Source organism: Lepidochelys kempii, chromosome 3 (assembly GCF_965140285.1).
Source record: "Lepidochelys kempii isolate rLepKem1 chromosome 3, rLepKem1.hap1, whole genome shotgun sequence".
Taxonomy (NCBI): Eukaryota; Metazoa; Chordata; order Testudines; family Cheloniidae; genus Lepidochelys; species Lepidochelys kempii.
In genome coordinates, this window is record NC_136382.1 from 131952809 (window position 1) to 131968854 (window position 16046).

Genomic DNA, 16046 nt, shown 5'->3' on the forward strand with positions numbered 1-16046 from the left:
TAAGTAGGAAATGTAGGAGCAGTTTCTTCTACCTAATTTTACAGAGAAATAGCCTATAAAAGGATATTTTATGGTGGAAACACTTCTACCTTTATCTTCCATAGAGAAAAACCCTGGTGAGCATATGGATTCCTTCCAGCATATGTGTACATTATGTACTTTAGAAAAGTAGATGTGGGTTACCATTGCTCTAAGTGAGGCTGCCTCTCTCTTCCACTAACTTTTGTCACCATATCTGTCTTTCCTGTCCCGCTAAAGGATCCATTTATTTCAATTCTCTCTGTAAGCAGCTGCTGTGCTTCCTATCCTAACAGAAGTTTGACAACTACCAGCTGGACTTCCAGCCTTCCCCAACCCAAAATGACCATTAAACCTCTACATGACCATAAGTAGATTCAAATCCCTGGAGAATTCTTTTTAAATATATCTGAATGTATCAGTGGTACAAATAGCATAAACAACAGCAGACCCACTGTGCATGGGAGCTGTCCAACCCATACTGGCAACGAGCCAGAACGTGGGTCTTTCTCATCTATATATAAAACTGGTTTTGCACAGCGTTTATTATTATTATAAAAAGCTGCTGCTGTGCAAGATTGAATTTTTCTACCAAAAAAACAAACAAACAACTGCCGTGATTAAGACAAGGAAACGTGGCCCCCTGCGCGGGCCCTTCCCCCTGGGATGGAGAATGCTCAGCAGGAGGCAGCGTCCCCCGAGCTGCCGGTGTGTCTGACACAAAGGGGCCGCTTCAAGAGACCCTACGCAAGTGTGCCTGGCTCGCCGGGGCGCTGTGCGCTAGGCGGCCGGCATGAAAGTGGGGAGCGGGAAGTGAACGGCCAAAGGCAGGGGCCTTGCTGGGGGGCCGGAGCGGCGCTGGAGAGGTCCCCGCCGCTTGGCTCCCGGCGGGCCGGCGTCAGAGCCCCTTGCCCCCGGCCACTCACCCCGCGGCGCAGCTCTCCGCCCCTCTTCCTCGGGCTGAGCCGGGCTCGCCTCCCCCTGGCTGCCCCGGGCCGGGGGCTCCCTGCGCCGCCTTCTCCTTTCTGGGTAGCGCGGGGTCGGGATTATTTCGGACACGAGCCCTCCCGGCCCCTTCCCCTGGCCCGAGGCGGGGGCCGGGGAGGGCCCGGCAGACGCTCCTTATACGGCCCGGCCTCTGGTCCCTGGGCCCGGGCCAGGAGCTCCTTCTTTGGGCAGCCCCGCGGCCGCGCGGCGGGTCTGGGGGGCTCCGGCCGGGCCAGCTCGCTGCCCAACACCCAAATATGGAGACAGACGGGGAGACATTCCTGCGGCCGGCGGGGGAGGCGGCGGCGGCGGCGGCCCTATAAAGACCTGCCGGGGCCGGGCAGCTCACCGAGCTGGAGAGCCGCGAGGAGCCTGAGCCGGAGCCGGAGCGGAGAGCCAGGAGCCACCCGAGGTGAGCCGGGGGAGCCCCGCGGGGCGGGGGCTGAGTCCGCAAAGCCCAGGGAGCGCGGCGCGCCGCCAAACGCCCAGCCGGGGCCCGAGACTAAACAGTGTCTGGGGAGCCGCCAAAGCGCCAGCCCCCAGAGGCGGGAGCCTCCCCTCCGCTGCGGGGAGCGAGCGAGCAGGCCGGGCTGGCTCGCCAGGCTTCTGCTCTCGTGCTGCTGGGGAGGCATCGCGTCTACACGCGGGGGCACAGCTCGGCTCCCTCGCCAGGCAGCGAGAAACTAGCGCCTCTTGCCTGGACTGCGGCCGATCTGCCGGGCAACTTCCCTGGAGCCGAGCTGGCGCTGGGTGGAGGGAGAGAGTGCTAGCAGGTACGCGTTACCTACCTCTCCAGGACCTCGTTACTGATCGTAATGAACAGGGACATCGTTTAAGTGGCTCCGGCTGAGCCAGTCTTCTCTTTGATTGTAGCCCGGCGGGGCGGTGGGGTTCAGATTTTAAGGAAAAGCACAGTACCATAGATTTTTACTATTTGGATTTTAACTATTTGTGCCATCCAAGATGGTACTGGAACTTGGATTACTTCGCAGTTTCTTAATTCCATCCAATTGAAAGCAGCACGTGTATTGTTTCAAACTTTTAAAATCCTTTAATAACTAGGCGAAAAGTAACTTTTGAAAGTTTATTCTTCCTGTCTCCAGTTTTTGCCACACTATTGAATCAAAGTGCCTGGCCTTTATTTTAAAACTGTGGCTTACTATTGTTATCCTGATAAAGGTTTATAATAATTTCTCCTAAATACTCTTGGCTGCTATGATCTACTTTAACTTGTGTTCCAGATTGATGAGATTTTTAAATCAATTGAAGATGATTATAGGATCACAATTTTTACCCTCCCCCCCCACCAAATATAATCACTGTGTGTAGCTTAACTGTATATATTAAAACTACCAGATTACATGGTGACAATCTCTAAACTTGATAAAATGAGGATCAAGGAATAAAGAATGCAGTTTACTGAGGATGTGGTGGATTAATTCTGTTAGTTCTTTGAGCTAATTTACAATTTCCTATAACCCATACTGAGTGGAATAAAGATTTTAAAATAGAGTTATAACATTGAAGGGAAGGCTGGATGTACGTTGAGTTTAAAATGTGATTTTAATTAATCACTTTAAAGTAGCATAGAAGTTTTTTGTTTTAAATCAAACCCTTTGAGATGCCCTTTGGACCTTGCAGCCCCATTCTGAAGCCACGCCCCACTTTACCCCGCACCTTCTGTGGGTGGGGAGAGCCTGGCTCCTCTGGGACAGTGGATCATGAGTGGTGAGACTGCGGCTGTGTTGCATTGTCTCTCGTCGGCTCTTACGGTGGTTTGATTTTCTTGCCGTTCCCCAGAAAGCCGACACCATGTGTGATGAGGATGAGACCACCGCGCTCGTATGCGACAACGGCTCTGGCCTGGTGAAGGCTGGCTTCGCCGGGGATGATGCTCCCAGGGCTGTGTTCCCCTCCATTGTGGGCCGCCCTCGCCATCAGGTACGATGCCCTGGCTTCTAGCCGTTCCAGGACTGCAGCTTCACAGAGGTAGTGGTGAAAAACCAACCCCTGCTTTCTGGGGAAAGTCCCTAATCACGTGGGAGAGGCTGACCCCCCTCCATAATGGGACTGAGTACTTTATATGCCAGCTGTGCTACAACTGCCTGCTGTCACACCAGCTGTGACCCAATCACCCTTCCTCCCATCATGAAACTAGCATATATATATATTACTTACTAACACTTATATAATACGCCATCAGTGCCCCACAAATGTGCTCTGTGCTCCATGCAGACGCACCTGCTCTTACAATAGGCTGGATTTGCCCTAGCTGTGCCCTGTGACTTGGGAGCCTTCTCCTCTTCTGACCTGAGCTGGCTGTCACTCCCCAGGGTGGATAACGTGTGACTCTCTCCCTCCTTCCCCGGAGAGATGTTAAGCTTCCCAACCCCCTTTTGTTCCTCTCTAGGGTGTCATGGTGGGTATGGGTCAGAAAGACTCCTACGTGGGGGATGAAGCTCAGAGCAAGAGAGGTATCCTGACCCTTAAGTACCCCATTGAACACGGCATCATCACCAACTGGGATGACATGGAGAAGATCTGGCACCACACTTTCTACAATGAGCTGCGTGTGGCCCCCGAGGAACACCCCACCCTGCTCACTGAGGCCCCCCTCAACCCCAAGGCCAACCGTGAAAAGATGACCCAGATCATGTTTGAGACCTTCAACGTGCCCGCCATGTATGTGGCCATCCAGGCTGTTCTGTCACTGTACGCCTCCGGCCGTACCACTGGTAAGTGAGGGTAATGGGCCTCAAACAGCACCCACCCTCACCTGGGGGGCATCCACCTACCAGCATAGGTGCCACCCACCCTCACCTAGTGAGGGCACCGACCCACTGGCATAGACTCTTAAACATGAAGAGAGGCCCCCCATTCTGCTTTAGATTGATGTTGCCACTAGTAAAAACAAACTTTGCCTGCCCCTTTTCCGTGAGGTCCTGCAGGGTTTGCTCCTTCCCTTGTGACCATTTCCCCAGCCTTGCCTTGTGTTGGCCTAGGGAGGTGCTCGGTCTCACTCTCCCACCCCCTCGCAGGTATTGTGCTGGACTCTGGTGATGGTGTCACACACAACGTGCCCATCTATGAGGGGTATGCTCTGCCACATGCCATCATGCGCTTGGACTTGGCCGGTCGGGACCTCACTGACTACCTGATGAAGATCCTGACAGAGCGTGGCTACTCTTTTGTCACCACTGGTAAGTGGAGCCTGCACGCCCACCACCACCTCTGATCGGCAGCACACAGCAGTCACGCTCGAGGCTGACTTGTTTAATTTCCATGGGGATGGCCAAATCCTGCAAACCTGCACTCCTTTGTGTGACTAGGGATCACCACTCAGTGCAATGGGCACTTGTACTTAGCTACTTGCTTGTTAATTGGCACAGGTTTGTACTTGATAGACACAACCTGAGCTGGGGATACCTGGTGTGTATTTGCTCAGTGTGGTCTTGTTTGATAGATTTAATGTTAAACACGGGGATCTGTATCTGATGTTCCATGTTGAAAATCTGGGATCATGATTTGACTCCCCTCTCCAGTCATATTGTTGACTGACTCTGCACAGTCTCCCCCAGAGCCAGAAAACATGTAGGCACGTTCTTTTGGAGCCCTTGCCTGTTCCCCTTGACCTCTGGCTGTGCTGTTTTCTCCTCTCTCCTGTTCCAGCCTTCTAACATCTTGTTTTTCCCTGTGACAGCTGAGCGTGAGATTGTGCGTGACATCAAGGAGAAGCTGTGCTATGTGGCTCTGGACTTCGAGAATGAGATGGCAACTGCAGCTTCCTCCTCCTCCCTGGAAAAGAGCTATGAATTGCCTGATGGGCAGGTCATCACTATTGGCAATGAACGTTTCCGTTGCCCAGAGACCCTCTTCCAGCCATCCTTCATTGGTATATAATCCTCTCTCTCTCCAAAGAAGTCCTTCCCTTCAGTGTTACTGATCCTTCTGCTTCACTGGTGGATTAAGTGCACTTACCTCTGTATTCCTTTATCTCTTCATGTCACCAGGTATGGAATCTGCTGGTATTCATGAGACAACTTACAACAGCATCATGAAGTGTGATATTGACATCAGGAAGGACCTGTATGCTAACAATGTCATGTCTGGTGGTACCACCATGTACCCTGGTATTGCTGACCGCATGCAGAAGGAAATCACAGCTCTGGCTCCAAGCACAATGAAGATCAAGGTACATTTGACTATATGATTATTGACTCTTATATTCAGATAAGACTTATTTTCAGACAAGTACAGTGGAATAATATATAATACTTAACACTGCTGATCTTCAAAGCACTTTACAAACAATCAGATGCACCTATTCGAACTAACTCTATGCCATTTCACCTCCCTTAACATGTTAAGTTAGGTGTAGTAAATCATAAAATGTTTTCTGTGCCCATATATGGTTTGTTTACTGATCAGAGCTCTGCTTACTCTTGTAGATCATTGCACCACCTGAGCGTAAGTACTCTGTCTGGATTGGTGGCTCTATCCTGGCTTCCCTGTCTACCTTCCAGCAGATGTGGATCACAAAACAGGAATATGATGAAGCTGGCCCATCCATTGTCCACCGTAAATGCTTCTAAGCATGTTTACATGATCACTATGCTAACCACTCTCAGGATGACACTGTTGTAAGTTGTAGGTTGTTGAATACCTGCAACAGCCATGTAACTTTCTATTTTGTAACAATTTCTGTTACTGTTGCTGCAAACTCCAAGTGACACAGAGTGTATGTAAAGTGTACATAAATTAATGTATTATCTCGTTTTGTTTATTTTTAAAACCATGCCCTGTGGAAGGAAACCAAAAACTTCAAGAAGCATTAAATCAGTCATTCTGTCACACCCCATTGGAGTTGGTTATGTCATGATTATTTCTGTTTCTGGAGCTGAAATCTCTACATACATTTATCCTGTTCTTTAGAACTGGTTACAATTTAGGGAGGAAGAAAAGGTTACGACACTTTAAATTGACATAATAATGATGCAGGGTTATTGTACACAGTAGCAATGCTACATTAAACAAACACACTGGGTTATAGAAGGTCAGAGTGCTTCACAATTAGTTTTCAAAATATATTTTAAAAGGCTTTGGTGTCCTTTTCTTCCAGTTTAAATATAAACCTGAAACTGCTTTCTTGGTTCTGAGAAATACTTAAACATCTCTAATTTTTAGAATTACACCTGATCTTCCTATTCTGTGCTATCATACAGGTACTGCCCTAGCCTCAAGTTCAGGTTCACATTTTCTGCGTAAAATCTCTTTTTCAACAGATTACAGCCTGGCTCTAAAAAAATGGTCATAGCTGTAATGTGCCCATCTCAGCCTAGACACCTTTTTCTAACTTTTTAAAAAGGCTGTTGGGTTGTAGGAGTTGCTTAAACTCAGCAAAAACAAAACTCCTTTTGAAGGAGATGCAGTCTTACGCTGGCCCAACGCCAAAGAGATTTCACTGGACAAATGATCCTATGCAACACATGTGTTGCAAATGCCTCATTGGAACAGAATGTAAATAGTAAGTTTTTTATAACCCATTTCTAAGTGGAACTGACAGGAGAGGGTTTTTCTTTAGAACTACTAGTAAATCACTGGGCTAAACTATATATAACTTAGCTGAGCCCTTCACTCTTTATTTGGCCATTCTGTGACTGCCCTGAAACACTGCATAAAGTAAATGCCCAGTGGCAGACAGGGAGTGGGGCTTAAATATAGATCATTCCACTCTATTATACACAGGCAAATATCAACTACACCCCCTCTTGGGAAACAGGGGCAGTGCCCAGATGAGCCTTGGGAGCTTCCTCACAAGTTAGGCAAGGGACTTGGGCGCCTGAGGGAGATCCCTCTTTGAGAAGGGGTCAGAAACTTACTGTTGTAATTCTTGTTCAATGGCTTCAGACTCTGAGTCAATCTGGTGGCCCTAGTTTGGCTGTCAGTAAATAGTAAAGACTGAATCATAAGATCCAAACCCAACTATGGATACAATTAGGAGGCCCACGGATAAGCCAGAGCTAACTGCTCAAGCTCCCTTTCATTAGCCACAGCATTTCTTCCCTGAGAGGAAGCCACACCTTTTAGCCCTTGATTAGGGGATGGGACTTGGCTGCCCTTATTAATTCAGCTTCAGCAAAAATCCAAATTCTTTCCCCTCTGCTCAGGAACTCCTGACCACTCACTCTTCAGGTGCTCCACTCTCATGGACCCAGCAGTATGAGGGGATTGGAAATGTAACTGGGAGTGGCCAAGTCTTTCAGTCCACTCCTAATAGCCCAGACCCCCTGTTTGTCCTTCTAGTAGGAAAACGGAGATGGGGAGCGTTGTGGTTGTGGGGATGCACCCTAGAGGTCCTGAAGGAGCTATGGATCCTCCTTAATGCGGAGTTGGTAGGCTGGAAAATGGTAAGTGACAAAACAACCAGTTTTGACAGAGTATCACCCTAATGGAGGTAAAATAGGAAGCCAGTAACCCTGTCCCCTGTGTGTTCCTCCCTCATACCCTGGAATGACTGAAATGGGTTCCTTTAAGCATCGTGGCATGATTCTGTTAGACAGAAATTAATCTCTAAGAGCCTTATTTGATATGGATTTCTTGGTCATGATCCCATTGAAATAATTGCACAGTAAAGTCAAAGAGATCACAAAGATCCCCAAATACTGCATTTGTTTTAGATAAGGGTTTTTAGAGACATAAGGTATGTGCATGTGTGTAAATGATTGTTAGAATAAAAGATGATCACAAAGGGATTCACACTGGTATAGGACTCAATCCTACAAGCTTTAGTCATGTAGCTGAGTGTTTTCAGGTCTAGACCATTTAGTGTCTTCAAAGTATTGTCAAAGTCAGATTCAGGACTCACATAATTTGTCAGACCACTCTATTTATTAGCAAAGCGCTTTGCTAATGCACCCAGATGTGAACCCCTCTCTGAGGCTCAAGATAACTTATTTATACAGCTAAGCCAAAGCCAATTTAACATAAGAGACAAAAGAAAGCAGAAACTGACAAATATACATACATATCTTATTTGCATACTAACGTTTACCAATCTCCTAGCTCAGTAGGAGCTCTAAGTTAATTAGTTTGAGGACCCATTGTCTCACACTCCTTAATGTTTCTCTTCCTGACAACTATATTTCAACAAACCCTTCAAGTAGCATTTCTTTAATGAATTATAATTTCAATATAATTCATTCTACTTTCACAATCCCTCCTTTTGGTCAAGCTACGCAATGACCAATAATGACTGGGTTCCACATATCAATCATTCTTTATCTCTTTGTTCATCAATGATATTTAAAATCATCAAATTAGCACTCTGGTTTGGGGCAGCTATCTGTGTAGCATGCCTGACACAATTTTGGATACAACAGGAAAGTAACTGAAAATATACAAAAATTATTGGGATTCCAAACAGGAGAGTTAGGGCTCCCTGAAACAACCAGTTTCCTATGTCACAGAAATTGAAAAGGTTACTTAGCCACTTCCATAAAGAACTTGGCTCTTCGTGGGAAAGATATGCTAATTGTTCTAAGTGGCTAGCACGATCTATTACCTCATTGGTGTTGTCTGGTATATACACACAGCAGTCTTTTCCAATGAGAGTACAAGTCCCTCCTTTTGCCGCCAGCACTATGTCCAATGCCTGATGGTTTTGGAGGGCCATCTGTTTCTTTGGCCAGGGCTCTTAAACTTTCTCCAGTTTCATTTGCCATTATTTCAACTGCTGCTTGTAACCTTAGGATACTTTTTGCATGATGTATTACTCCCCCTAATGGTATTAAGGAACCGCCAATGGCCTCTTCCCAGGTTAAGGGGCTTATGTTGTTTACATACCATTGGGCATCTGTTAAGTCCCTTCTTTTTCGCCTGAAATTGCGGAGCCGTTCTCGAGGGAAGGTTCCTAGCACTCGGAATTGTGGGAAGAGTCGGGCGGGATAACAGATTCCTGACCAATTAGCTGGTAGTGCGGTATAAGCTCTGGTCCCACACACCCAGTGATGGCCTATTAAGGCCAGGAAGGGTCAGTTGCACCCATTTGTCGTATAGGTGTTTGCAAAGGAGGAGGAGTATCCCACAAAGGGTACAGGGTCATTCTCCTTACGAGGAGTGGTGTTATTTGCATGACATTGAAAGATTGTATTGTTTTCACTAAGGTTACTGTAGGGGGAACATGAGATTGATTTCTCTGTTTGATCCCAGGTTGAGAAAAAAATTCATATCTCCATACCCAGCCCGCCACTTTTTAGTTTTGTTTGAATAATCCCATACAACATTGGCCACAATATGCTGAAGGCAACGGCTTTTCCCCAGATCCAGCCCTGTCCCATTACATACCCAACACCAATGACCTTTTCCCTCCGCCACACTTATCCATTTAGATGCATTTATTCCCACCGCATCCCAAGTGTCATTGCTGTTCCATATTTTGTTAAACGGACAAGGCCCTCCAGTGAGGTCTGGGGACTTGAGTGGGATAGCCAGGACAGGAACACCAGTTTGAGAGTGGGCTGGGATGTGGCTGCAGACCCAGCAATTAGAAATATTAAGGTTCTGAGCTATCCACACCTGCTGCTGGATAAAAGAATTGTCATTGTGGTCTCCCCAGACCATAAGATACCAGCAGCCGAGGAACAGGCAGAGGTGCATGTTGGAGGCAAGGCTCTTCTGGTTCTGACAACCTCAACTGAGGGAACCACAGTCACGGTTTTATGCCCACCAGGCAGTAGGCGCTAGGCTCGCTACTGCTTTTTTTTTTTTTTTGCTCGTCGTCTGCTTCTGGCAACCCTTACAAGAGCGTAGATTGTAAGGTATTGCAGACTGTTCCTCTACGTCTTCTTCTGAAGTCAAAATTGACTCTGCGTTGTCCTGAGGCGATGGTTGGTTCTCTGGGGATGGTGCCTTCTTATACCGTGAAGCATGTATCCACACTGCGATGCCAGATAGTTTAACAGCTGTCTGTGTAGTAAGCAGTACCTGATGAAGACCCTTCCACCAGGGCTCCACGGCGTGCTTTCGATGATGGCGCCATACGTAGACCCAATCACCTGGCTCGAGGTTGCGGCAAGCATCGGAGGTGGGTTCCGTGGGCCAGGCGACTTGAACCTGTGAATGGAAGTGACATACAGCTTGCATTAGTCCCTTGCAATACTGAAGGAGCGCACTGTGAGTCAAGTTCAAATCTGGAATGGGAGTAATGGTAGTCATAGCTCGCATAGGGCGTCCCAAAACAATTTCAAAGGGACTTAATTTATGCCTTTGGGATGGAGTGGATCTCATGTCCATAAGGGCTACTGGCCAGCTTAATCCTGTAGAGTTACAAATTTTAGCAAGCTTATTCTTAAGTACACCATTTTGTCTTTCAACTGCACCTGCACTCTGTGGGTGGTAGGGACAGTGCAACAGGTGTTTGATATGCAATATACGGTCCAGGTGTTGAACAAGTTGTCCAGTAAAATGTGTACCCCGATCACTGGACAGAGTAGCAGGAATTCCCTTGGCAGGCATAATATGATTTAACAAACGTTTGGCAACAGACAGTGAGTCAGCCTTGCAACAAGGGAAGGCTTCACTCCAACCAGAGAATAAACATCCCATAACCAATATAAAGTCATATTGTTGACACTTAGGCATTTGTGCAAGAACGGTGCTTGAGGCAGGCCCCGGAACCCCTGGGCCACTTTTACAGGTTTACCAATATTATGGCTTTGGCAAATGGTACAGGCTGCACAGTGGCGGGCTGCAAAAGAGCTAAAATGGGGGGCCCACTATCCTGTCTTAGTTACAGCAGAGACCATCCCCTCCTTTTCGACATGTGAAACACTGTGTAGCAGGGCGGCCAGAGATGGGTAGAGTGAAAAGGGGGCTACAAAGGTGCCAGTAGGCGAGCGCCAAAAGGAATCGGGATGTAGAGAGCAACCCTGGGCAACCCAGGATTCTTTCTCGGTTTCTGGAGCAGAGTCTTGGAGCAGGGCGAGGTCAGTGAGGGACAAGGAGGGTAAGAGGAGAGCGGAGAGCAAGGGAATCAGACATTTCGACTAGGCGCGCTGCAGCAGCCACAGCATGCAGGCAGGGGGGTAAGCCTTGGGCAACAGGGTCTAAAGTGGCAGAGAAATAAGCCACTGGGCGGTTCTTTTTTCCGTGCATCTGAGTGAGAACTCCAAGTGCACACCCAGATTGTTTGTGGCAGAAAAGGGCAAAAGGCTTAGAGTAGTCAGGCAGCCCTAAGGCAGGGGCAGAAGCCAAACCCTGTTTGAGGGAAACAAAGGCAGAATTGGCCTCAGGGGGCCACGGCATGGGGTCAGGCACAGAGAATCGAGTGAGTTCCTGGAGAGGTTTTGCAAGGGAGGCATATTGGGGAATCCATTTGTCTGCAAAATCCAGCCATGCCTGAAAACTTCTGGATCTGGCGTGGGGAGCGGGGTCGGGGAAAGCTAAGGATACCTTGGACGCGGGTGGGAGAAAGTGCACAGGAACCCTGGGAGAGGAGAAAGCCAAGGTATGTGACAGAAGCTTGACAGAGTTGTAGTTCAGAGCAAGAAGCTTTGTGACCCTTTTTTGCTAGGGCAGTAAGGAGCACTAAAGAGTCAGTTTCAGAGGCAGACAATGAAGGGGAATAGAGGAGTAGATCATCTACATATTGGACTAGTGTGGACCTGGAAGGGAAAACAAGGTCAGCAAGGTCTCGGGCTAATGCTTGGGAAAAATATGACGGGCTTTCAGTATACCCCTGGGGCAGTGTGGTCCATGTGTACTGTTGCCCCTTGTAAGAAAAGGCAAACAGGAACTGGGAGTCAGGGTGAACCGGGACAGAAAAGCAGAGCACAAATCAACAACAGTAAAATGAGTTGCATCTGGTGGGATAGAAGCCAGAATCTTTGAGAGAGGCAAGTTTTGATTCTGTCCACCTGTGATTTGCCTCTTCCCCACCACTGCATGAAACAATCAACTTCTTCTTTTGCCAATTTAGTTTTAGGTTGGCCGAGTTTGTCTTTTAAGACGTCTACTCAGTCTTTGTCCCAAGATCCTAACAGTGGTCACTGAATTTTGGGATTCTCCTGAGTTAGCCTTTTGCATTCCCATACACAGCCTTTTGAAGCTATCCCCCACCCATGTCATGAGGTTTTCTGTTCATTAAAACACAAGAATGCTAGCAACAAGACAAACACCACAGACAAACAACACAAAACATAGATCAATGGTATTCTGAGTTATTCTTCCACTGGCGCCAGCTTGCTTGTAGAGTCTAAAAACAAAAGAAACAATTTCCACCGCCCTGGTGGGGACAGATTATTGCTTAATAATAATACCACTTTCTTTTACAAATTTCCTTGCTAACTGCAGGAAAAACAGAAGAATTACCTCCAGGCTGTACTTATTTTGTTCTATAGTCAGGCTGTTCTATAGTCAGGCTAGTGAATTACAGGGAGGATGGATGGATGGATGGATAGACACAAAATGCATATTTTGTTTCCTTCCTCAAAACTGAGGCACTCCACTATGTTTTCAAAATAATGTTTGAAGCCCTTGCAGGAGGTCAGACTAGAATGATCATAATGGTTTCTCCTGACCTTAAAATCTATAAATTTACCTCATTGGACAACCCCTGAAATCTCTCCTCTAATCCTTTAAGCTAGTCTTTGGCAGTTTCCATTGTTAATCGTCCTTTTTCGTGATTATAAATTTGTGTTCTTGATTGGATGCTGAATACATCCTTGTCACCGAATCCCCATTGACGTGCTCTGTGAGGGCAGCCATTGTACTATGTACAATCTACTCTATTTTGTTAGAGCAGATCAGTATGTGTGAATGTGGCTGTAGGCTGTTTCCAGCTCCATGCTTCTGCCAAATAAGGTTGGTGTTACGCCCATGCCTATGTCCCGTCTATGTGTCATTAATACAGGGCTGTCAACTCACACGCCTTCGGAGGATGACACCCACACATTCCCTGTGCCACCCACCCCTTTTTGAAACACTCCCATCAGCTGTGCTGGAAGGGTCGGCCGGACCAGTATTTGTGCTCCTATTCTGAGAGGGGCAAGGGAAGGGTGGTGGTGGGATGAAATGGAATAGAGAGAACATGGGAGATAGAAATGGAGGTGAGAGGAGACCCTGGGGAAGTTAGAAACACAGCAGAGGAGGATAATGGTGGGGCGAGATTGAGGCAAAGAGGAGAAAGAAAATGCTGAGGACCAGATTCACTCTTGTGATCCAGCTTTTTTGTGCCAGTCTGGTGGTAGAAAGTGGCCAGAGCACATCAGATGGGGAGTGTGTGTGTGTGTGTGTGTGTGTGGCAGGGGTCACCAGCTCAGGAAGCATCTGGTTACACGAACTTCTACACCACCCATCTCTGCAGCCCCTGGTATAGAGAGCTGGTATAGGGTGGGGGTAAGGCCAGAGCACCACTTTGCTGGGGCTATTCTTTGCTGGAGGAGTGTCCCCCTGGGGCCATAGCCAGCTGATATAGTTTTGAGAAAATCCCTAGGCTGCTCTACCATATGCTGGGCCAGGCCCACACGTCAGCCCTCCTCTTCAACTGGGCCCAATGATCCATGGGCATAGCTGAGAATCTACCCTGGAAGGTAAAAATAGATAGGAAAGAGAGGCTAAATCCAGCAAAAAGTTTTGAAGAAAGAAGATTTTAGAGAAGAAGATTCAGAGAAACATTTAAATTGGACATGGGCTCAGATTGCACCATCCTGAGTAGCTGTAGATGTGAGCTTCCCCCAACCTGGTAGTGTAGACGCAGCTGTAGTACAGTGACAGACTGGGTATGTCTGTTGCTGGAGGAGCACCACCTTCCTGAATGACAGCAGCCAGATCAATGGAAATATTCTTCATTGACCTAGCAACATCCATGCTACGGGTAAGGTCAGCACAGCTACATAGTTCGGGGGGGAGGGGCATGTGGTGTGGATTTTTCACACCCTGAATGCTGTAGCTGTGTTGACCTAATTTTAAATGTAAACCAGGCCGCATTGTCGCTCCAGAGCTCTAACACAGCCCCTTCCCTGCTTTGATCATTATACTGGTGTTATTTAATCTTTTACATAGCACTTCTCACAAATATCGAGGAAGCTGAAGAGTCAAGGCTTAGGGACCAAACTCACTTCTCAATGATGCTGTGACTCCAGGGTGACTCCGCTGAAGTAAAAATCAGCACTACACTGACAGCAGAATCTGGTCCAATGTGTGTCTTCCTTTCCTAAGAGGCGGACCACATGCCATGAATGCCACACCCCTTTTCATGTTCTGAATTGGGAATTTGTACCCTGTTCTTCTCTCTCCCATGGTGATCTGAAAATGTTAAACTGAAAAGCATTTTAACCCACATTAGTTGTTAGTATTGACCTATGCTCCCAGGGCTGGAATCGCCTCTCTCACAGGTTTTATGTCAATGTAACTCCATCAGTCATGCCTGATTTACACCATGGAGAGATCAGCATCAGGCCTAGATTAGTTATCCAATGAGGGCTTATTATTACACATTAAAAATCAAAACAGGAGAGCAGGTTGGAAACTGTCAATTATTTTTCACAAAAAAAAAAAAAAAAGAGAGAAAAAAATCACTTTTTAAACAGGTTTCCTGTGGAAACTTTTCTTTTTTTAAAAAAATGAAAACAACCACCAGCCTTCCAAAATTTTGGTTCTTGAAAACTGGAAAATGTTGGTTTTACTTTACTGACAAAAAAATGATTTTCAGTTTGTTTTTTCCAAATTTACCCCAAATGAACATTTTCTACAAAAATTTTTGTTTTGTCCAAAAAGCCATTTTGGGGCAAAGTTTTGATTATAACAATTCAGCCAGCTCTGCAAAATTGCTTCCAGAAAGTATTTGTCACAGATGGAGAAACAGCACAGCTGGGTGAGTGTGGCCTATTGATTGGCTTATGGGTTCCTACAAGGTGGTGTTGCAAATCCACATGATGCTCTTAATTGACACTTGCTGTTGCAAGGGTGGGCTAGGTGTAGAGAATTCCCTCTGGAAGGATGGCTTTGAATAAAGAGCCCTGTCAGGAAGGACTGATTGGCAGATGGAATAATTCAGAGGGTCTCCTGGCCATATCCTGTCCTAGAACAGCACCCCACACTTCTGGGGTTGCATTGACTAGATCTGGGCCCCTGTGGAAGGGGAGGTTGATGCAGCACCTCTCTGAGTGGACTCTGCACTATGTTCTGGGTGAAGAGTGAAGACTTTGATGTAACCAAGGCTCTTAAATGCTGGAGTTTGCATTTGGACAGGGGTTAACTAAACAATGTATCAAACTCCCCAGTAGTCAGACAGCTCCTTATTGCTATGCAACTGGCAAGGCTATGTCCATTTCATGACACAGACTAGCACAGGTGTGGGACTTTGTTGCATGAATAGGGTGACCAGATAGCAAGTGTGAAAAATCAGGATGGGGGTGGGGGTAATTGGCACCTATATAAGACAAAGTTCGAATATTGGGACCGTCCCTATAAAATCGGGACAGCTGGTCACCCTAGCAGGGTGAAGCTCTTTATTTTGCAAGAAAAAAAAAGTGTCATGCTAACTTTAATGATGCACAATAAATGCTACTAAGGGTAGGCTTTGGGACAGGCTATGGAACAGCCGTTCTTGCAGACAGCTGAGCTCCACTCTGCCCGCAAGGATCACAGCCAGACATAGGAAGTTCCCACCCAGTTTCACATAACTTTGCCCCAAAAAGCGTACGGCCAGATTCTGCTCTTAGTTACACCCGTGTAAATCCAGAGTAACCCCACTGACGTTACTTGGGAATCGCACAGTGTAACTGGGATCGGAATCTGGCCCTGAGCATCTAGGGAGCATCCTAAGCGGCCAAGGCATGAGCCAGCCTTTTAGCCACACCCCAGAGAGCTCCGTATATATGGCATGCTGAAAGCAGCTCCCCTCCCACCAGCAGTACACGCCCACCGCAGGCCCAGCCCCTCGCCCCCAGCACGGCTCTCTGAGCTATGGAGAGATTTACGAAAAAACCGCCAGCAGCTTATTTATTGGCTCCAAAGCAAATGACTCCTTGAAGCGGAGGGAG

General features: G+C 47.2%; 1 protein-coding gene across 2 annotated transcripts; it reads left to right on the forward strand.

Moving 5' to 3' along the window:
- Positions 1–810: 810 nt before the first annotated feature.
- ACTA1 (actin alpha 1, skeletal muscle) lies at positions 811–5863 on the forward strand. Of its 2 annotated transcripts, none has more exons than XM_073338055.2 (7): positions 811–1417; positions 2806–2946; positions 3416–3740; positions 4044–4205; positions 4706–4897; positions 5016–5197; positions 5454–5863. In XM_073338055.2, exons 2-7 carry the CDS (start codon positions 2818–2820, stop codon positions 5595–5597), a joined length of 1134 nt encoding a protein of 377 aa, XP_073194156.1. In that variant the 5' UTR covers positions 811–1417; positions 2806–2817; the 3' UTR covers positions 5598–5863. The 2 variants fall into 2 exon arrangements, with proteins under 2 accessions (XP_073194156.1, XP_073194157.1); XM_073338056.2 differs by lacking the exon at positions 811–1417 and adding an exon at positions 1527–1778.
- The last annotated feature ends 10183 nt before the right edge of the window (positions 5864–16046 follow it).